This window comes from Lagopus muta, chromosome 15 (assembly GCF_023343835.1).
Source record: "Lagopus muta isolate bLagMut1 chromosome 15, bLagMut1 primary, whole genome shotgun sequence".
Taxonomy (NCBI): Eukaryota; Metazoa; Chordata; class Aves; order Galliformes; family Phasianidae; genus Lagopus; species Lagopus muta.
Genome location: NC_064447.1, coordinates 6,786,161 through 6,806,211, shown reverse-complemented (window position 1 = coordinate 6,806,211; position 20,051 = coordinate 6,786,161). Strand labels below are relative to the sequence as shown.

Below are 20,051 nucleotides of genomic sequence, written 5' to 3'. Positions count from 1 at the left end.
GAATTTGCTACCCTGATATTTCTTTATTTGAATTTCTAGAGAAATGGGTAACTCCTTTTCCTACATTCAGCTAAGATCTCATCTGGTTTGCAGCATCGTTCAGTGAGAGATCAGCCATTGGTTAGGATGCCAGCAAGGCTTTGGTTCATGGCACAAATTTTTGGATGCCCAAGCATTCAGGAATGTTAGATTTACATCGTTTTTCACTTCTAGACGTGTGTATCTTTGGTTTTTTTCTTTCTTACTCCTTAAAGTGCTGGGAAACACTGATTGGCCAAGATATCTATCGTCTTGTGTTGGTTGACTTCATATTTTGTTTGCTTGGCTCATTCTTTGGAGAATTTTTGCGAAGGTGAGTTGTTTTTTCTTTTCTAATCCTGTTTTTCTTCATTAGCCAAATTCATGTTTTGTTGTTTTTGTTTCATTGTTTTTGTTTGTTTTTCCCCTGTGATAACTGTAAAGATAACAGTACTGAATTTTACCTGCGCTACAAAGCTTTTGGCATCTTAGCCACACACCTGGGGAGATCTTTACAATTGTTTGCCCTTCAAATGAGCTGAGGACAAGATGGGTTTACAAATGAGGACTTAGACCTTTGTGTTAAATTGACACAAAACAGTGTTGAGAAGCCCTTGTAAATTTTCCCTCCTCAGCTCTTGTCCGTGTCCTTTAATCCTCTCCTGTTCTTGCTCTGTTGAGATAGGAAATTACCTTCAGCAAAAGGTCACAACTAATATGCAGTGTCAGCCATTATGAATGTCATCCAGTAAGCCGTGCAAAAACAGCAGGGTTACAGCTGTAAAAGATTAGAAGCACAGTTGCTTCTAATTCCTTGTATGTCTTCAGAGCAATTCCCAGCCAGCACAGCCCTGAAACATTTATTGTTGATAATGTAGCTATCAGATGGTACCAAGACCTCTATTCAAGGCAAAATGGGATAGTTACCAAAATCTTTCCAATTCTTGTTACAAAAACAAACAGCAACGAAACCTGAAACTGAATCTTTGTAGCTCAGGAGAAAATGAAATGATAAAATGAGATTTGCTGGACCCTGAGAGAAGTCCTCTGGGTACTTGCTTATCTGTGTGTATCTCAGCTGCCTGCAAGACTGGTTACATTAAAGTAGAATATGCTGTAGAATATATTAAGTATTAGTTTATAAGGTTTTTTTGATTGAGGCTGAGAGCTTTCAGGATTTGTGAATGGAAAAGAAGTTAAGGGTTTTTACTGAGGTAAATCATTACTTCATCTGTTGAATCATAAGCATACTACCTCCTTTCTTCTTCCTCTTTTATTGACTTGCATAAAAAACTCTGTTAGTCTTGTTTACACCACTATGTTTTATGGGAATTTGCATTTGAAGTTCTGCTTCAATTTTGATGTGCAGTCTAATCAGCTGGGGCTGCTTTGACTGATGTGTGGTTAATGGAACCCTGAAGAATCTGTCACTGATGGTTGCGTTCAGGAGGTGATTTGTTGAGGTTTCCAAAATGAGTTTAACTATTTAGCAAATTCTATTTTTTTTTATTCTTTTATTTTTAATTTTTCACCCAGAATTATTGGGACTACAGTCTGTGTGAGCCTGGGGGTGCCAGAGTTTGATATTGGACGAAGTGTTTTAGATTTGATCTATGCTCAGACATTGACCTGGTAAGTGGTCAAAACCTTAACTGGTATTTGGGAATGCCATGGAACATCCTGATTCAGATGTTTATGGGTACTTTACATCATGAATGAAAGAACAGGATAAATGCCTGGGGGAGATGCTATGTTAAGTACCTTGACTTGCCAGTTCTCTTTGAGTGAGGTTACCACCTGCAATATTATTGTAGTTTTCCTTCTGGCCACCTGGTCTGAGAGAAAACGCAAAAGAAATCATAGAATGGCTTTGGTTGGAAGGGACCTCGAGGATCATCAAGTTCCAGGCTGCAGGCAGGGTTGCCAACTGCCAAATGAAACATTAGTGTTAATGAATTGTGGAAATACAACTTCTTTTCTCTTATAAATTCTTCCTGTTAGGATCGGTATTCTCTTCTCACCTCTGCTGCCTGGTATCCAGATGATATCATTTTCTATAGTATTTTATGTGAAAAAGGTAAGAAGCTTTACATATTTGCTTCATAAAATGCCATGGAAATTACTGTTTGAAATCTACACAGGATTGATTGAGTGCTGGGATTGCCTGGAGGCTGAGGAATTTGGTGCTTGGGGAGCTGTTTGGTTGGGTTTTTTTTGCTGTTTTGTTGTAGTGGGTTTTTGCTTGTTTGTTTTCTTAAAGAAAGAAAGGAGCACAATTAAAGCCTAGGAAACTAACAGCAAACAGCGCATCTGTCAGTACAGACACTCAGCCTGCTGTTACGATTCTGGATTCCTACTCTCACCAGCCTCCTCCCCCCAGGGTTCCTGGGTCTAAGTGGGGTGATTCTGCTTAATATCAAGGAGGAAGCTTTCAGAGTTCTTTGTCTCACTAGTGTGACTAGTAAGAGATTCTTAAGAGGTGTCTGAACAGTCTGTAGTGTTAAATGTAGAAGAACATAGTTATAACTAGAAGCACAGATTCAAACTTCACTGGGCTGTGGGAAGTTTTATGTGTGCTTCAAAAGCAAACTCTGCCTGTCAGAGTTCTGTAAAACCCATCAGAACCTCGTATCATCTCTTAGTGATTGGAAGGCTGTATTCTTGAAGTTTTAGAAAACTACAGCTTATCTGTCAAGTTCTTATAAAAGAAGTTGATGGAAACCCTTGAGAGATGCTCTTCCAGCAATTGCCTCCAGTGGTTTCAGCAGGATCGACTCAAATGCAGTGAAAGTGGCAAGTGATGCTATTCCAAGTGTATGTACCTTCATCTCTTACAAGGTCAGTCTGATGAGGAATTGCCAACCTCCTCGCAAAGCCTGGAGAGCTGCTCAAATGACAACGTTCTTCATGTTCATTCTGTTTTTCCCTTCCCTCATTGGAGTCCTGTCTGTCATTGCAGTCACTGTCTGGAGGTATGGAAGAGTGCTGACGTTCAGTTCCATGACACTGTGTTGTGTGACCTGATGGCAGGCAGAGGAAATTTGTAATAACTGCTAGTGGCAGGTTGTAGATGTTCATAGTGTTCTGTGTTCTGCAAACAGGTTCAGTAAGTTTGCAAGTGTGGTTAATGCAGTAACTTGTCCCGTAATTAAAGTGGGAGGTGAGACAAGACTGCTTTCAAGTTTTGGTATTCTGTGTTAATGTCACAGAAGATTCTTTGATTTGGCCTTTCCTGCTCCTCAAAAGTTTCTGTGACCTTGCCTGCTCCCGGGCGTAAATGCTCTGGGCCATACTGGGTGTGCAGTGCAGAAACACCTGGAAGAAAACAGAGCAGGTCAACTTCTGAGCTTCTGGATTATTTGCAGATTTCAGATTTTTTTGTTTGATTTGAGGTTTTTTTTTGTTTTGTTTTTTAAAGAGTGTGCAGAGCTCTGCTATGAGGCATCTGGGTTACTAGCAGTGTTTTAAAGCTGCTTTGTTTATGTGCGTGTTACTCTGGTCACAGTAATGATGGAAACTCAGATGCAGCTCTTTTTCTTAGCAATTCTCAGCCATGTGATTTCATGTGTAGCCACCTGTCTTACTAAATAAAAACACAGGAGGTGATGTACTTCAGAAAACATATTTCCAGGGGCCAGGTGGCAATTTTGTTCTATCTGGATTGGTCCAATTTCAAAGCAAACAACATTTCTCTATTTCCATCTGCCCCAAAATGTGGATTTTTGCTAAGAACTACCTCGTTTCACCACAGCCTGTTGTTGCTGAAAGTTTACAGTGACTTGTGTCCTGGAAGGCGAGGTGTGATGGTACTTCCATTATGCAGCTGTGCTGCAACTTTGAAAATACAGGTTTTAGAACTGCTGTAGTCTGTGCTGCAGTGATTGATTTGTTGCATGCAGTGCACGTGGCTTAGCAGGGATCTGTTGCAGCATCTCTTATCTCCGGCTGCAATAGTCTCAGAGGTACTGAGGTGGAATTTTAATGTCCTGGAGCTGACCCAAAAAGTCAGCAATTATAGATGATGGCATCCTGTGAGGGTCCCAAAGAAGTGGAGGGCAATAGCGAGGCAGAGAACAACAATGCACTGAATTAAATCCCTTGTTAGTGTGGGAAATGTTAAATAGCTGCTTTCTCATGCTTTCAGGTTGAAACCTTCAAAAGAATGTGGTCCTTTCCGAGGTCTGCCTTCTATATACACAGCAATCTCTGAGTGGGTAAAAATACTGGAAAATTACATTGATTCAAAATGGGTAGCATGGGTCTACTACAACTTAATAGCAAGTGAACTTTTCTTCTTCATCCTCTCCGTCATTATCATGTGAGTACCTGCTGATGAAAAGGACACAGAGTGGAAAAACCTGGCTAGGCCATAGACATTCTCTGTAACAATTGCAGGGTGCATTTTAGAATACTAGAAACGATTAATATAAGGGAAATTCATCTATTTGAAGTATGTAAAGAAGTTATAAAACCTATTCCATTTATGTTATGATGCCAAAGCTCTCTTTGTTTCATGCTAACTGAAGGATATTACTGCTGTTTAATTTAATATTTTTAGTTCACTGGTGAGTTGGCTTCCAGGTCTTATTACCACTGCCATTCTGAGCTGCAGCAACATCAGTGAATGGGAACATCTGCATACTGTTGGCAGGATGAATTGTTTGACTTATTTGCTTATTTAAAGAGATATAAATCAGAAGGCAAAGATCTGTCATTCACAAGGAGAAGTAGAACGTGTCAGATCTATGCTAGAGCCTTGGGCAGCATAAAAAAAAAAAGTAGAGGTTTTGTGGGTGGCTGCTTTGTCTTTCACCATTTTTCTTCAGTGGAGTCACTTGTGGAGGTGCTGATACCTTGCAAAAATATCTGAGTTAATGTGTGGGCACTGGAGGAAGGGCATGGTGGTGGAAGTGAGCACACAGTGCGGGGAAATGCTCAGAAGTCAGCTGCAGTCTAAGTCAGCCGATCTCAGGTAAATTCCTGTGCTGCCTCCCTGCCTAAAGTTAGCTATATAGGTACCAATGTATGTGCATCTTCAAGATGCTGGCCTGCTGGCAGGGGTTGAAGTTGTAGCTGTGCTGCCGGATTATTTTGCCGTGCTCACCTAAGAACCCAAACCTGTTCTAACTAAACAAGCTGCTATTCATGCTAGAGCAAATAAAATTGGCTTGGAAGCAGGACTGTTCAGTGTTGTGATGTAAGGTCTAAGTAAATGACACAAAGCTAGATAAGAACACTGTATTCGTTTGTAGTCTGAAATGTACCTTGTATTGTTGACTTGCTTTAATTGTGCCTCCCTTCTTGAATAAGGTTCTATAAACCTTTGGGTCTTTTCCAAGATAATGGCTTAAGCAATTTCACGTGTTTGGCAAGTTCCATATGTAATTGTGTGTATGTATGCATATACTTATGTATGTGTGTATACCTGTGTATTTGGTGGATGAAGTGAACCAAGACAAATGTCTGTTTAAGCAGTGATTGGGAGGAGCACATTGGTATGAGCGTTCATCTTTTGGACTTTTGTTTATTTAGAGTTATTGCTTACCTTTTCTGGCAAATAATAAGAGGAAGAAGAACCATGGCCAAGCTCTTACGTGAGCAAATTGTTAATGTAAGTTTGACTTTCAGCTTTATTTTGTTTAAAATTTGGCTTTCTTGTTGATTGTCTCACTCCGCTGTTGTGCAGCTGTAATCTTTTTCTGCAGCAATGCAGAGGAAGGTGGAAGCCCTCCTGTGTGCCAGCTGTGGGGAAACTGCTCACAAATAATGTTATTGCAAAGGAATTTTATGTTCAAACTGTGCTGCTGCAGCTTCTTTTGTAGATCAGTTACTCATTGAATCTCCCTTAATTATTAGTCCATTCCAGCTAATGATCAAGTGTGTTTTGTGTGCAGGCAGGAAAAGACAAAAGGTTTTTACTTGAAAAACTACAGATGCTACAGAGAACACAGAACCCATTTGCACCAAGAGGACAGGAGCAGCAGGTCAGTCTGGTAGCTCAGATCCGCCTGTGCAGTGATGTGCAGTGACTGTAAAATTGTGTGGGATTCGTCTAGACTTGTGAAGATGCTGCCATTTTGGCTATGTCTGTATTTAAAACTTGAAGTGCTTGCTTCCTAGCTAGCCGCAGAAGACTAAAGGATACTTGGAAATTTCCTACTTGCTCAAGAGTAGAACTTAACCTGGGAGCACAGATAGAAAGGTGTTTGCCCTCACTAGAAGTTATTTATGGTTATGAAGCTGCAGGAAAATTCCTGCCTCAGTGTGTGGTGATGGTCAGTAAAGAGTGTGGTCACACTTGGATATTGCCTAGAGTAAGAAGGATGCTGCCCTCCTCCTCTGACTCCAGCTTTCCTTCAGGCTTTATGTTTAGTGCCCTTTCCACCCATTTTTTCAGCTGAGTTAAACCGGGTTTAAACCTGACTTAACTCCATTTTAAATTCCACATAGCATCATTTGACACCTAACATTTTTTAATTTGAAATCACTTTGTCCACTCAAAGTGGCTGCTAGCTGAGCCATCAAATGAGTAAGTATCTGTCCTGTGGAGAACAGCCTGCCAGTGCTATTTGTCTGCAGTTGCTGCTCTGCTCTGCATTTGCTCAGTGCATTTTTAGTGCTTCAAAATAAGACAGGATCACTTTTATTTTCTTCACCCACTCAAGTTAGTACAGTGCTGTTTGCAGAGCACCGAGGTGCATCTCTGTGTCACTGTGAGATGTAATCCTGGACTATACAAAGGAAAAAGCCTTGGCACTCAGGCAGTCTGTTGGCGACATATCAGATTACCTATTGCTTTCTAGAACTCTCCCTAAAGGAAGGGTAACAGATGTGGATGCTGACCATCAAGCCGCGATTGGAAGCCATTGTGTATTACTGCTAATGTCAAATACTCTGTCTTTCAGAGAACTTCTTCTTTATCCCACTCATCCATGCCACCTGCCCAGCAAGAATCAAACTATCCACGAAGGACATTTGACAGAAATCAAAATGCATCCTACAATGAGGTGAGAGTCAGAGATAGAAGTCTCTGCTTGATGTCCATTGACTATATCATGCCCTAGGCTTTATACAGTTGGACAAAGAGAACATCCCTTATGTGTAGAAATAATTGATTTGAACAGAAAGAAAATATAATTGGAATAGCTTGCAGTTGGAATTGTATTTGGAATATTTGTGCTCATAGTCCTGCTTGAGATGTAGAGCTTTATGGCTTTGTTATGGGGAAAGTACAGTCTTAAATACAAGATAACAGGCATGTGAGAACAACGCTGACTTACGTCTACCTGTGAATTTCATTTCCAGTATCCTTACTCTGCTGGGATCTCGAGGAGGACTGGCTTCCCATCTGGTGAGCACAGAGAAAGCGATGTTCGTAAGCTCAGCTTACAAATGTTTGATTTAGTATAGACAAGATGTAACAGACACTTTAGCATTAGTAGAAAGAGGCAATAGAAACAAGAAACTGAGTTCCTGGGGCTAAAGCTCTCTACAGAGCATGCTTATTGGTGGCTTGTTGTGATGGTAGTGGTGACTTCTGAAGAGTGATCACAAACTTTTGTACACAACAGCTGAATCTCTGGGTAAATGAGACAGTTCATCTTATGGGAACATAGGCAAGAATATTAGATCATTAAGGGAGTACTTTAGTGTTTCGGAAGTGGTTGTTAATGTGGAGTCCCTGGCACATTGTGTGGTGAAACAGCTATGGAAACTTGCACAGTAGCTTCCTGGTTTATACAAACGTGTTCCTTCCAGCAGATGAGGTGTTCAAATAGTGCGGGGCTTTCTAGTAGAGGGTGGTTATTGCACCTACATCAGCACGCTTTAATTTACTTCCTTTGTGAAAAACAGATTGGGAAACACCCCAGCCGAGCAGCAGCTCAGGGATGTCTGAGGCAGTGGCACTGGCTCTGCGTGCGAGGCAGGCGGCTCTGTGGGAAGATTTAAATGACAACAGCCATCTTTGACCATGAGCAGGCAGTCAGCAATGGGTGCTGAGTAACCCATGGATGTTCTGCAGAAGGCAATACTGATTCACATGACTGAAAACAACAATGGTTTTTTTTTATTCCCTCTCGTGGAAGAAAAAACAGGTTGCAAAATGCGATCTGAGCCAACTGAGCATTGGTCAAATACAGAGACAATAAAATGAAAGCACAATTGCTTTGAATGACTGTGATGTTTCAATAGCTGCAAACTGACTTGTGTGAATGATTATGTTAATCCTGTTGTAGTTGCCCTTCTCTGAGCCATTTATGTAGGCTTTGTTACAGTTGTTCAACACCAGCTTGGGGAATTCTTTTTTAAAAAAAAAAAAGATTGCTTATCAAAATTCTCATCTGTGTAAAACCACCCCTTACAAACAAAAAGGTTGTGACAACTTGTCCAGTTTGGAAGTAACACAACAAGGACTCTTCTGAAGGTGAATCTTGCTTCTTTTTATTCATAGCCACAAATAAAGCTAACAAGCTTTAATTAAAAAAAAGTACTGTTTTTTTAGCCTGTCTTTTACTAGTGCCTGGTTTATTTATTTATTCCTCCCTAGCTGCTTTGGACAAAAGTGCCTAGGAAAAAGGTAAATCTGCTCCTTAAGCTTACAGTTTGTGTTAAGGACAACAGGAAACAGGTCACCAAAGATACAGAAAAAAAAAGGACAAAGCATACAGTCAAGACCAGAGATGGAATTTTATTCTGTGTGTGCATGCATGGCTGTGGGTCAGGCTGTGAATAGGACAGGCAGCAAAGAGAGTAACTCCACTGTGCCAGCAACCCAAGTAGCAACAAGAAGAGACCTTTAGAGAAAGGATTCCTTGCTGTGAAGGCAGCTCTTCTGAGCAGAGCCTGGAGAATGACTGCAGAACGCAGCAGTAAACATAAAGATTGGCACTCAGGGCTGGCCACAAACTAGATGGAGGTGTGACAAATGTACAGATCATAAGCATGTAAAGCAGAAAACAGATTGTTGGTTTTGCAGTACACAGCGGATGAGTGATGTGATAGGAAAAATACATCTGGGAATTCCCCTATAGCAGAAATGGCAAATCATACCCTGAACCAGTGCTGGAGCACCTGGTGGGAAGGCAGGGCCAAGCCATGGGAGCTCAGGTGTGTGCAGTGCATGTGAGTGACTGGAAGGGGTGGAGCCAGGATCCATGCCTTCCCAGACCTCATTTAAGGACTGAGGGTGGAGGCGAGGGCATTTCACTGCCAATTCTGCTACCTGAGGCCTCCCAAGGGTAAGCAGCTTCTTTCCTTTGTTTGTGTCCATGGCTGCTGCATTGAGCATATCCTCACTTGCTGCAGCCTAGGACTTTGCTACTATGCTGTCACTGGGTGCTTTCCACCACATTATAGCATTACACACCCTTACTCCCATGTTTCTTTGTGCTTATGTGTAGTTCAAGATAGAAAGAAAAAAGCTACCCCAGCTTGCAGAAGGCAGCAATCATTGGCTGATGACCCTTGCATTTCTCTGTGAGAACAGAGATTTTTTTGAAGAAAAAAAACAAGCACTGCAGTAGTGTTGTCACTGTCCATGTGGCAGCACCTGGAGCAGCTCTGTTCCTACCTGGGGTTGGTGTTATGAAGCTATTTCCAGAATGTATCTGACCTTCTCATTCTTGTGGTAGTAAGTGCCTCTGCTGCCTTGTCTCAGAACATCTCACAGAATTTGAAGCAAACAAACAGAAGTGTTTTTGTAACCAGACTGGAAAGCTACAAACAGCACATGCCAGGCAGTTGCAGATCTGAGTGCTGTTGCACCACATGAAGAAGATGCACTTGATTTACCACTCGTTTAGAAGTCTGAACTTCACTGGGACGATTGTACAGTTCTTTCCACTTACAACTGAGTATTTTATTTAATTTAGGTATCTTTTGCCTCTTAACATTGATTTTAAATATCAGCTAGCTCTGATATTTAATTCTAGTTGAGGAGCACTATCAAGAACATTTATATACAAAGCAGTGTAGTGAACTGCACCAGTGATCCATGCAACCTGCCGTTCTGTTGCTGCTAAGTGCAGGTTTCCCAGGGCACAACACAAAGTGCTCAGAGTATTGTGTGGCACATCAGCTGGAACACAGCAGTGCCCACATAAGGAATCAGTGACTGCAACAACTGAGTAGCACAAGGAATTGCCCTCCCAAAACATGATTGCACTTTCTACCAGATGCAGCACAGCCATCTCTCCATGAAGGAGGAGGGAGATATACCTGCCCTCTGTTCTGGCACCATGTTTTGCCACTGTTCTCAGAACAGCGATGTGGGTGCTTTTAAGATACCATAAATAATCTCCCATTATTACAGTTATAGAACAAGCTTTCAAGTACTAGAATCAAGGATTATGACTGTTCAGTACGTCATCAAAAATGCCTGATATGACTTTATAACCAAGACTAAACAAAGCAAAAGAAGAGTCAGTTTGCTTTTGTTGGTAATCACACCTGAGTAAGACAGCTTCTGTTAGTTGGTGAGTCCCTCCAAGGTCTAGTAATGAGGATCACAGTCTTCCACCAAGCTGTCTGTGATGTAGCTGGATTCAAGGATGGTTTCATAGTACATTTTTTCTGCAAATGTGTTCACTGTCCAGGCAACCACTTGAATTCCTTTTGAGGACCAGTGCCTCACATAATCTCTGTAAGGAACAAACACATGGTATTTAAGGCAGACTTTAGTACTGAGGCTAAAATTGAGTTTCAGTCTTACACCAGTAGCCCATCAGGAATGATATTGTGTTATCTTCTGCAAAATGCCATTTTTTGTGTGTTTTGTTCTTGTAAGAAGTAGAGGCTTAAAGAATAAAATGGCATGCAGTAAAGAAACTATCTTACACAATGCTAGAGAGAAGGTAATGATTAACATGTATTGCTTTAACTCCACCCTCGTATCCTAATAGAACGCTATGGCCTGCTGGTACATCAGTGAGCTTTGGCACTTACTGAGAAATAAAATTTTTCTGGATGAGGAAAGCTGAAACCCCACATAATCGCCACAAGAAGCTGTGTAGGCTCCAATCCAGAATGACATCCAGCATCATATACAGATAATGTTTCCAGAAGGAACTGAAGCGAGGTGTCCCATCTCCAAAGTGACTCAGCTGCCAAGGTCTGTATGTCAGTGCTGTTACCACGTTGCTGTCAGCTTGTCTCATCTGGAAGGTCCAAGCAGAAAACATGAATGCACACAAAGCCTTCATTAAACTGGGAGCAGTTAGATATTAATGCTAGCTTGAATGTGCAGCTGTACCATAATCCTTCTCCCCTTTTCCCCCAGGTCCTTTTGTAACTTAGAAAACTATATGATATTGTAGTTTTTTTCTTAGATCTGTACAGAATAAGCAACTGCTCTTACATAAAAAAAACCAACATCACAGTGATGCTGGAACAGAACATTCAGGAAACTGAATAAAATACATGACAAATGGCCTTAACAACAATTAGAAAGCTGTGGTAAGAAAGGTTTATGTTTACATCAAAAGATGATATTTATTTAACTGCTATCTTGCACACAGACACCTAATTGGTTACTACTCATTTCTACATAATGTTCAGAATAGAGGGAATTACTGTAGGTTCAGAATACGTGCATCTAATGAGCACAGTGTGATCTAATCAGATCATGCAGTAGATTTAGGATTTAGCTTCATTTGTTTTTAATGTTTTTGCAATTTCAGCAACCCAGAAGTACTTTGGAAGCTGTAAATCCTTACTGAAATTCCCAGAGAAATTCAAAAGTTACAGAAACTTTGAGGAAACATCACCTTATAAACAACATCTGGCATGAAAGAACAGACTATGCTGCTGTTATACAAACGAGGAAATTCCAGGTAGAGTTGTTTTAGGGCATCGACTGCCTGCCAATTAGAGATACACACAGATGTTATATTTACAAACACACATAATATTTACTTTCTGCTGCAAAGTCATTTTATTTCCTTAAAAACACTTCCTGTTTTGTGTAGCAAGTCTGAAATCTCCAGGAAGGGAGAAAAAAAGGTTTTATAGCATTATCACACAAATGCCAGTATGGTTTTTACAACAGAAGTCTTTATGTTGGAGCAGGTCCAGAGGAGGGCCACGAAGATTATCAAAGGGCTGCAGCACCTCCTGTGAAGAAAGGTTGCAGGAGCTGGGTTTGTTTAGCTTGGAGAACAGAAGGCTCCAGGGAGCCCTCACTGCAGCCTTCCAGTACTTGAAGGCTGTGGCTGCCCCATCTCTGGAGGTGTTCAGGGCCGGGTTGGATGAAGTTCTGGGCAGTCTGATGTGGCTGGCAACCCAGCCCATGGCAGGGGGTGGAACTACGTGATCTTTTAAGGTCTCCCCCAACCTAAGCCATTTTATCATTCTATGATTATGATTCTGTTTGAGAATGCTACTCATTGCTCTCATATTTGAAATACCCTTAAATAGACTATAGAAAAAAAAATATGAAGAAGGCATAGTAAGGCTTAGTTCAAAGGGAAAAAATAATTTATTTCCATATTTTACTAACTTGCATAAAATGTTTATGACTGCTCACCTGTATCTGCCTTCAGTAATACGAATTAGACATGACTGGGATCCCTCGCTGGAACTGAAGATCAGACACTGGGTTCCCTCAGCACAGGCAGGGAATTTGTTTTGCTTTGTTGTGGTGATGTTGAACTCAGTAGCCATGAGTCAGTTGAATTTTAAATTGCCATTTGCCAGACAAAGCAATGGGATGAGGGAACACATTGTCTTTATTTCTGACAGCCCAGCTTTGGCTGATGCAAACAGCAGACCCATTTTCAGGCATGTTAGAGAAGGCACTGTACCACAGAGACCAGCTTGAGACCAACAAAAAAAAGGCTGAAAACCCAAAGAAGGGGTTATAGTACAATAAGTGGTACCTGATTTGCATGGCCTTTGACATCAAAGTAGATTGTAAGATTGTGCTGCAAAGACTCCACTACAGCTTCTCTCAGAGTTGGTACCTTTTCATTCTGGAATTTGCTCCTGCAGAAACAGAGAACTCACTGAAACGCAGTCAAGATGCACACACACATCCCCAACTACACAGAACTGTTTCCTAGGGATTCCTAAACACAGTCAAGAGAGACACTAGCATTAGGGGTTAAGCACCACTAGCAATGGCAGCAGCAGCTCCCTAATGCTGTGAAATGCTCCACAGCTACAAGCATCTTTCTTCTTCCTTCAGCATCCCACAGCTACACAGCTCTATCCTTCCAAATTGAAGGTCTAACTTGATGCTTACTTACTGACCCCACTGAAATACTGGTCTGAGTCTTTCACCTCCTTTCCTTTGCATTCAATCCCAGATGCTGACCACCTATCCTCCCACTTCATCCTGCTTTGATGGTGTTCCTGACCACTGAGACAGAAATGCAGATCCTGACAGAATAAGCAAGACAAAGTGAATATTGAAAAGCTTCACATAGCAAAAGATTATTCCTGATTAGGTGACAGCAGCTGCAAAAGTTCTCACTGTGTGGCTCAGGTGATTACCTTCCCAGTAACAGCCTAGGAAGATGCTACTTGCACCACTAAGGAGTCTGCACTACATTTATTTACCACAGCCTGTGTTTTGCAGATGGATTAAGCTTCCTAATTTCATCAAAAGTCAGGTCACACAATTTTCCAGACCCATCAGTTGTCCTTTCTACTGTTTCATCATGCATTAGGATGGGAACACCGTCCGCAGTAAATTCAAGATCCAGTTCAACGCCTGTTGCTCCATTTTCAGCTGCCTTGAAAGAAAAAAAATAATCACATACATAACAGAAAATGTATTGTTACAGAATTAATGCAGGTATTGCTGTCAACTCATTTGCATTCTGGTAAAAATTAATAAACTATTAACGTTCTTTTCTGTACACTTGGTGTTAAAGACAAACGCGGGTTTATAGATTAGCGGACATCTGAACTGACACCCCCTGAACTTCTCCTTCCAGCGCCGCCCCGAGGCTGCAGCACTGCGCGGTGCTGTGACTTTGAGCTTTACCCCAGGTGTCAGCGATCAGCCCGTCCACACCCCCCAGCAGATCGACGTTTTTCCTCCCAGCTCGGCGCCATCCTCAACCTGAGGGCGCTCTCCGTAGCAGTGCAGCCCACGCGCACAGCTCCCCTGCCGCCGGAAGCACCGGGCGGGCACGCAGGATCCGCCCTAAGCGAGCGCACCCCGGCCGGGCCGATGCCCCGCTCTGTAGACGAGCCGCTCCGCGACCTTCCCCACGCCGGGGTCAGGCTGACGGCCCGGCAATTCCACCTCCTAACTTCGGCCCCGGCCCTGCGCGTCCCCCGGCGCTCGGCGGGCACGGCCGGGCTGACCTGTCGGACGGCCGCCAAAGTGTTCTCAGGGGCGTCGTGCGCGCCGCCGCGGTGCGCGATGCGGGCGGGAGCGCCGTGGGGCCGCAGGACGCGTCGCGCGCTGTGAGGCGAGGCGGGCTCCAGGCTGAAAACGTGCAGCAGCAGGAAGGGGCCCGCGGTCAGCAGGGCCGCCAGCACCGGGCTGCGGCTCAGCGCCAGCAGCGCGCCCAGCAGAGCCGTCACGGCGCCCGCCAACGCGTCCCCGCCGCACAACATGGCGGCGCCGTGACGGCTGTGCCGGGCCCGTGGCCGCTCTCCTCAGAGCGAGGGCGCCGGCAGCGGCGTCGGCCCGCGAGCGCTCGGCGGCCAATCGCGGCCTGCCGCTCGCCCGCCTTCGGCCAACCAGCGCGCAGCAGCCGTCGCGCCGGCCAATCCCCGCACGGCGCCGGGCCGCGGGTCCCGCGAGGAAAGGCAGGCGGATGGCGGCACGGAGGTTCGGGATGGAGAGAGCCCGCGGCTTTAGCACGGAAGGGGTGCGGGAGCTGCGCCTGGCGCGAGGACAGCTCTGACCCAGCCTCTCGTCGCCTCGGAGTCCCTCACGCACTCTCACCGGGCGCAGCTACGAGCGCTTCCCGCCTCACGCGCGAGGTAACGCGCCTGCGGCCAGCGCCGGGTCGGTGTCGGGTCGATGTCCGGCAGCGCCCTGCCGCCCTGCGCCGCCAAGCTCTCACACGCCTGTCCGCCACGGCGGCTGTCTGACAGCCCGCAGGCAGGCTGCACGGGCACGGCGAGACGCGGCTCGGCCGCTCCGAACGCCACACACCGACCCCATCCCTCCACGCACGACGCAGCTGCGTCCCTCAGCCGCTCCGCCCGCCGCGGTGCACGCCGGGGCCCGTAGTTGTTCCGTGGTTCCGGGGCTGGGCGGTTGCCGGGCTGCGCGCCCCACGCCGGTACTGGGCGCTTCTCCCCTGCTGGGGCCGGGCGCGGGGCGGGGCGGCGCGGCACGAGTCGGGCTGCGGGCTGCCCGGCTCGGGGCCGTCCCTCGGGCTCCATAGCGACGCTGAGCTGCGGCGGTTTGTTGGTTTGTTGGTTAGTACTGTCGGTGGTGGGCTGGCCTGTGTGCCTGGTGCGGGGAGGCAGGCGCGCGGGGACGAGGCACGGAGCGTTGCCAGCCCTGTCGGCGTTGGGGCGGCTCTCGGTCAGCGCAGCGCTCCGCCGTCCTGACGACGTGTCTGTGACTGAGGCTGGCTTTGTGCTCTTGGTCTGTGCAGAATTCGTCAGGAAGCTGGCTTTGCCGTTGTTGCTGATGGTAGGAAAAAGGCTCGATTAATTGAGCTGTCTGATGTGGGATTTGTTTCCCCGATAACAGCGCTTCAGAACTGAAGGTGGAATTGGTTGTGGTGTTTTTCTTTCGTGGTCTTGGAAGTACAATAGGATATGTTTATTATCCGTGCTGTTTAGCTGCATGAAAATGGAGGACTACGAAACATTCTGTAAGAAGCATCTGTACAGAATCCAAGAGGCAACAAAAGGAGAAAACTCACCCACTGTGTTGCACAGAAATGTCTCCCTCATTCAATTCCATGGAGTTCCAGTGCTCTCCCCTCTGGTAAGGCGTTTTTTTCTTCCCTGCCGTATTAACTGTGATTTTGTGGCTTTGATGTCTGTGTGTACCGACTGTCCTCAAGGTACAGCTCAAATGGAGCTGTATTCTGGCCTCTGCTTACTGCATTCTAAGCATCCCTAGCTTTAATTTTATAAGCTTAAGGAGTAATTTATTTTTTTTCTTGCAATGCCTGTTTGCTTTCATTTCTTGACATTTACCGTCTTTGTAAGGAGAGTGAAAATATTTGCAGTGTTAAATTGGTGAATGTTACTGCTTGGCTTTGTGTAATACCACATAGACACCCCAAGCATTGAATAATATGTGAGATTGTTTAAAAGTGAATAATGTGATAGTGGGAATAGGCAATACAGAGGTTGTTAAAAGACATTTAATTAAAACTTCTTTTGCATGTATTTGCAATTTCTAGAAATGTATTTCACAAGCTCATCAGTTACATTAAGTTGTTCCTTGCTTAATCCGAATAGAACCAAGCAGAAAGCTGTGGATAGTTTGTATCATAATGCAGCTGACTTCCTTGCTTTGGTGATGGGAAGTATGAACAGAGAGCGTTCCTAGCAGCAGTCTCCAGTGTGAGGATGTACGTTGGAGGCTGAACACTGGATTGTAATGTTTTTCATCTACAAGTGCGTGGATCTTTTCAGGTTTTGTAGAAGAAATGTGTAATCTGAGTAGAAGTACTTGACTTTGGAGAACCATTTTTGTAGATGAAGTTTTGTAGATTTAGTTTTGAATTTTATCCAAACTGCACATTCTCAGGTTGCAATTTGGAAGATTTTCTGATTCAGATTTTAATGGGGTTCTTTTACAAGGCAAGTGCAAGCTTCATAGACCTGATCAGGCTGAATGCAAGTGGGAAGATTGGTCACAGCGCTCTGCAGGATGCCACATCCTCACATCTCATAGAGGGCTGGGAAAGGCCTGTTCTGCAGACCTGTATCATTTGAAGTTGGCATTGTGGAATGTAATCTTCATACAAACTTTTATAAACAATCATTTAAATTAATAATTGTTAGCATATGTACCAGAAAAGCATTTTGTGCATCTGTATTAAAAAAAAAAAAAAAAAAAGTATTTGGTTAGAAAGAATCTGTTAAAGTCTGCCTAAGTTTCAGCATAGATGGGTGTACATATATGTATATAAAATTTGCATTTAGTGGTATAAAGTTTGTCTCTCACACCTTGTTCTGCAGCTGAGCTCTGAAAAGAGAAAGGAAATACAGCAGTATCGACAGAAAGCACTGGATCTGGAGACTTGGAGACAGAACTCCCACAAAAGAGCCTTACTGAATCGTGTTCAGGAGATTCTAGAAAACATTCAGGTAGGATTTGGACTAACTTCATAGCTTTAAAGGAAATGTCTCCTTGTATGTGTTTTAAGTAAGGGCTGGGGTTTAGGTATTCTCTAATATAAACCTGAAATTAATAACAGTTAACTTTCAAGAACCAGCATTCAGTTAAGGTAGCATTCATTTAAGTACAGGTAAGACTTGCTGTAATCTGGAAATCAGAGATTTCAACCAAACTGTGTGATATTTTTCAATTTTTACTTGCAGAATAGGAAAGTGTCTGGTATGAGTGATGTGAACACATGGGATGCTGAGAATACCTGCCCCAGTTCAGACTCAAAAGCTTTAACTGATCTCACAGCTCTGTCAGGTGCCAACTTGCCATGTTCTCCTGAAAGGCATCGTCCTGTGCAGCTTGAAAAAAGCCAAGAGCTTTTGCCATCAGACTCTATGCAGCAAGTGACGTCAGATGCAACAGAAGTAGGTAAACCAGCAGAAGAAAGTGTTCCTTCAAAGGAAAGTGAGAGTCGCTTCTCAGGAGATGTACCTTGTCCAAGGGCTGCGTCTCCTGACAGTGTGCAGAGCAAACTTGTGTCCCCTGCTTTGCAAAAGCAAGAGGGACAAGGAGTGCCACCATCTGACAAGGAAGTCCAAGATCCATATGCAGTGAGTCTTCAGAACCTGATGAAAAAGTCTAGGGAGTACATAGAGAAAGAGCAAAGCAGGCGTAGCTCAAAAAGCAGTTCAAAGAAGAGTATGAATGAAAGCCATTCAGATAAAGAAAATGATGCAGTTAAAACATCAGATTCTGTGAAAGAGAGAGCGAAGCTTACAGGCAGAAGTTCCACTGCTGTGCCACTTGATAAACCCTGTCTTAATAAATCAAATACTCATATTCAAGGTGCCTCTACTCATACAGGTATGTCAACTTTATCCAGTTTCTCTAAAGTGGATATACCTATGAGAGTTGGAACACCCCCATTGGTGGATTCAGATTCAGATGAAGAATTTAAGAATGCTTCCACCATTGACCGTGACAGTAGCATTGTCAGGAGCCTCACAGGGTCATATAGCAAACTGCCAAGCCCAGAGCCAAGCATGAGTCCAAAAATGCACCGGCGGCGCCCAAGGCCTCTGTCAATGGGACACATAGTTATAAACAACCCTGTGAATGCTTACGAATTGAGTCCCAAAGGCAAGGGTAGAGCGATGGATTTAATTATGCAAGATATTGCTGATAAAAATAATGTGTCCGAGACAGTGCCCAAGTTCATGATGGACTTCAGTATGCTTTGCCCTAGCAGAGTTCCTGGTGTCATCAGGAGTTCTTCAGGTCCTTCTGACGGGCTGCTGGTTGGCAAACCAAACAGACATTCCTTTGGGCACCCAGAAGGCAAAGGGACGTTGTCTGCTGCAGGGGAAGGACAGGTAGTGATGGACAACAGAGGACTATATAAAATAGAGACTGGTACTGTAGGTGCAAAGCTGAACGAGCCATTTTCCATCAATCAGTCTACAGTAACACAGAAACTCCTAGCTGCGAACGAAACCAAAGTGTCCACTTTGCAAGAAAATACTAAATCTCCAGTAGAACTCAATAAATCTTATGATGTAGAAAGCCCATCCCCACTGCTAATGCAGAGCAAGAGTGCGTGCCAGCACATGGACACTCCGAGTGTTCCCCCAGCAAATGAACAGTTTACAGAAAACAGTTTTGAAAAGGTAAAACGTAGACTTGATTTGGACACTGACAACTGCCAGAAAGATAACAACCCCTGTGCTGGGACAATTGGGATGGAGGAACAGGAGAAGCAATGGTTGCAAGAGCAGAAATATCCCGTGACATCGGTTTACATTGCCAAGAATGCAGCCCCTGACTCCTGTATGGCAAAAGGTAAAAGATTTGCTGTGTTTGCTTGTTTTAAACTTCTCAGTTTAGATTGATTTCTTAATATTGTATTATAATCAAGTTTGTTATTATTGATGCTATACTGTTAATATTATAATTAATTGTAAAATTATAATTAAAATATTATAATTATTGGTGAATCTAAGTATATATATATCAAAAGTGTTATTGTGTCAGTTATCTTTCTTTTTTCAGTAATCTCCTTGTTTCTCTAATTTTTAATTAATGACCAGCTCTGAACTCCAGCTTGCTACCTGAGCTGTGCTGACTGATTGCTTGTTTAGAATTCACTGATGGAAAGAAGTCTTACAGCTCTCTGTAACAAATACTTCATTAAATAATTTATGAAGAAGCATCAGAGGAAAAGTTTCTCAGAATTTTGTGGATTCTGTATTTATTCTCAGGGATATAATTTTAGGCAAAAAAAAAACCCAAAACCCATGTTCTCATTTAAATGTAGAAGTTTGAATTTAGTTTTACTAAGAATATAATTTCTTATTCTATTAGATTTAAAAAAGACTACTAAAATGAAAGATGCTTTGTGTAAGTTAAGAGAAAATACCTTTTAATAGCAAGGTTGCAAATCATTATGTAGCTGTTTTCTTTCAGTTCAAGACTGTGTTACATTTGTATGTATCTATCAAGTCAAGCCAAAGTGGCACAAATAATTTTATTTTACTCAACACGTGCAGGTATTCTGTTCCCAGATCCAGATGTTTTACGTCCTTATTTTAATACAGGCTCTGTTGGTGTTACTGCTGTGCCATCCACATGCTTATCCCACAGAGAGCAACGTGCAAATGTTCTGAAGGACTGTTGTAACTGATAAGCTTCTTTGCAGTGCTTAATGGCAACTCGGTATATAAAATGTCCTTTTTATTGAAGATGGGAATTACTCTTCTGAAGCATGTATGTC

General features: G+C 43.4%; 3 protein-coding genes across 18 annotated transcripts in view; 2 read left to right on the top strand and 1 right to left on the bottom strand.

Annotated features, from left to right (window-relative positions):
* Positions 1 to 8,576, top strand: part of TMC5 (transmembrane channel like 5) — a 25,163-nt gene extending 16,587 nt beyond the window's left edge. For all 4 annotated transcript variants that reach the window (XM_048961311.1, XM_048961312.1, XM_048961313.1 and 1 more), the window contains exons 14-23: positions 255 to 352; positions 1,555 to 1,650; positions 2,020 to 2,095; positions 2,857 to 2,990; positions 4,163 to 4,336; positions 5,551 to 5,629; positions 5,913 to 6,002; positions 6,924 to 7,025; positions 7,324 to 7,369; positions 7,873 to 8,576. In XM_048961311.1, the coding sequence (XP_048817268.1) occupies positions 255 to 352; positions 1,555 to 1,650; positions 2,020 to 2,095; positions 2,857 to 2,990; positions 4,163 to 4,336; positions 5,551 to 5,629; positions 5,913 to 6,002; positions 6,924 to 7,025; positions 7,324 to 7,369; positions 7,873 to 7,988 (1,011 nt within the window). In that variant the 3' untranslated portion in view covers positions 7,989 to 8,576. The remainder of the gene's footprint in view (positions 1 to 254; positions 353 to 1,554; positions 1,651 to 2,019; positions 2,096 to 2,856; positions 2,991 to 4,162; positions 4,337 to 5,550; positions 5,630 to 5,912; positions 6,003 to 6,923; positions 7,026 to 7,323; positions 7,370 to 7,872) is intronic.
* On the bottom strand, positions 7,301 to 15,112 carry GDE1 (glycerophosphodiester phosphodiesterase 1). 6 transcript variants are annotated; one of them, XM_048961316.1, is made up of 7 exons: positions 14,332 to 14,675; positions 13,576 to 13,751; positions 12,894 to 12,999; positions 11,784 to 11,876; positions 10,963 to 11,174; positions 10,468 to 10,658; positions 7,301 to 7,366 (listed from the first exon to the last, which is right to left on the bottom strand). In XM_048961316.1, exons 1-6 carry the CDS (start codon positions 14,584 to 14,586, stop codon positions 10,511 to 10,513), a joined length of 990 nt encoding a protein of 329 aa, XP_048817273.1. In that variant the 5' UTR covers positions 14,587 to 14,675; the 3' UTR covers positions 7,301 to 7,366; positions 10,468 to 10,510. The 6 variants fall into 6 exon arrangements, with proteins under 6 accessions (XP_048817273.1, XP_048817274.1, XP_048817277.1 ...); XM_048961317.1 differs by lacking the exons at positions 7,301 to 7,366; positions 14,332 to 14,675 and adding an exon at positions 14,921 to 15,112 and having other exon boundaries at positions 8,688 to 10,658; XM_048961320.1 differs by lacking the exons at positions 7,301 to 7,366; positions 14,332 to 14,675 and adding an exon at positions 14,921 to 15,112 and having other exon boundaries at positions 8,688 to 10,658; positions 13,576 to 13,747.
* Positions 14,711 to 20,051, top strand: part of CCP110 (centriolar coiled-coil protein 110) — a 17,699-nt gene continuing 12,358 nt past the window's right edge. For 2 of the 8 annotated variants that reach the window (XM_048961309.1, XM_048961301.1), the window contains exons 1-4: positions 15,280 to 15,402; positions 15,683 to 15,922; positions 17,131 to 17,259; positions 17,494 to 19,120. In XM_048961309.1, the coding sequence (XP_048817266.1) occupies positions 15,779 to 15,922; positions 17,131 to 17,259; positions 17,494 to 19,120 (1,900 nt within the window). In that variant the 5' untranslated portion in view covers positions 15,280 to 15,402; positions 15,683 to 15,778. The other 6 variants (XM_048961302.1, XM_048961308.1, XM_048961306.1 and 3 more) reach the window with 6 other exon arrangements.

Bases quoted from the DNA above. Each gene is read 5' to 3' on its own strand.
- GDE1 (XM_048961316.1), bottom strand. From the start codon at position 14,586: ATGTTGTGCGGCGGGGACGCGTTGGCGGGCGCCGTGACGGCTCTGCTG. The intron at 13,752-14,331 runs GTCAGCCCGGCC...TTTTCTTTCAAG, and splicing joins CTTTGGCGGCCGTCCGACAG to GCAGCTGAAAATGGAGCAAC. The intron at 13,000-13,575 runs GTAAATAAATGT...CTGTTTCTGCAG, and splicing joins TCTGCAAAACACAGGCTGTG to GAGCAAATTCCAGAATGAAA.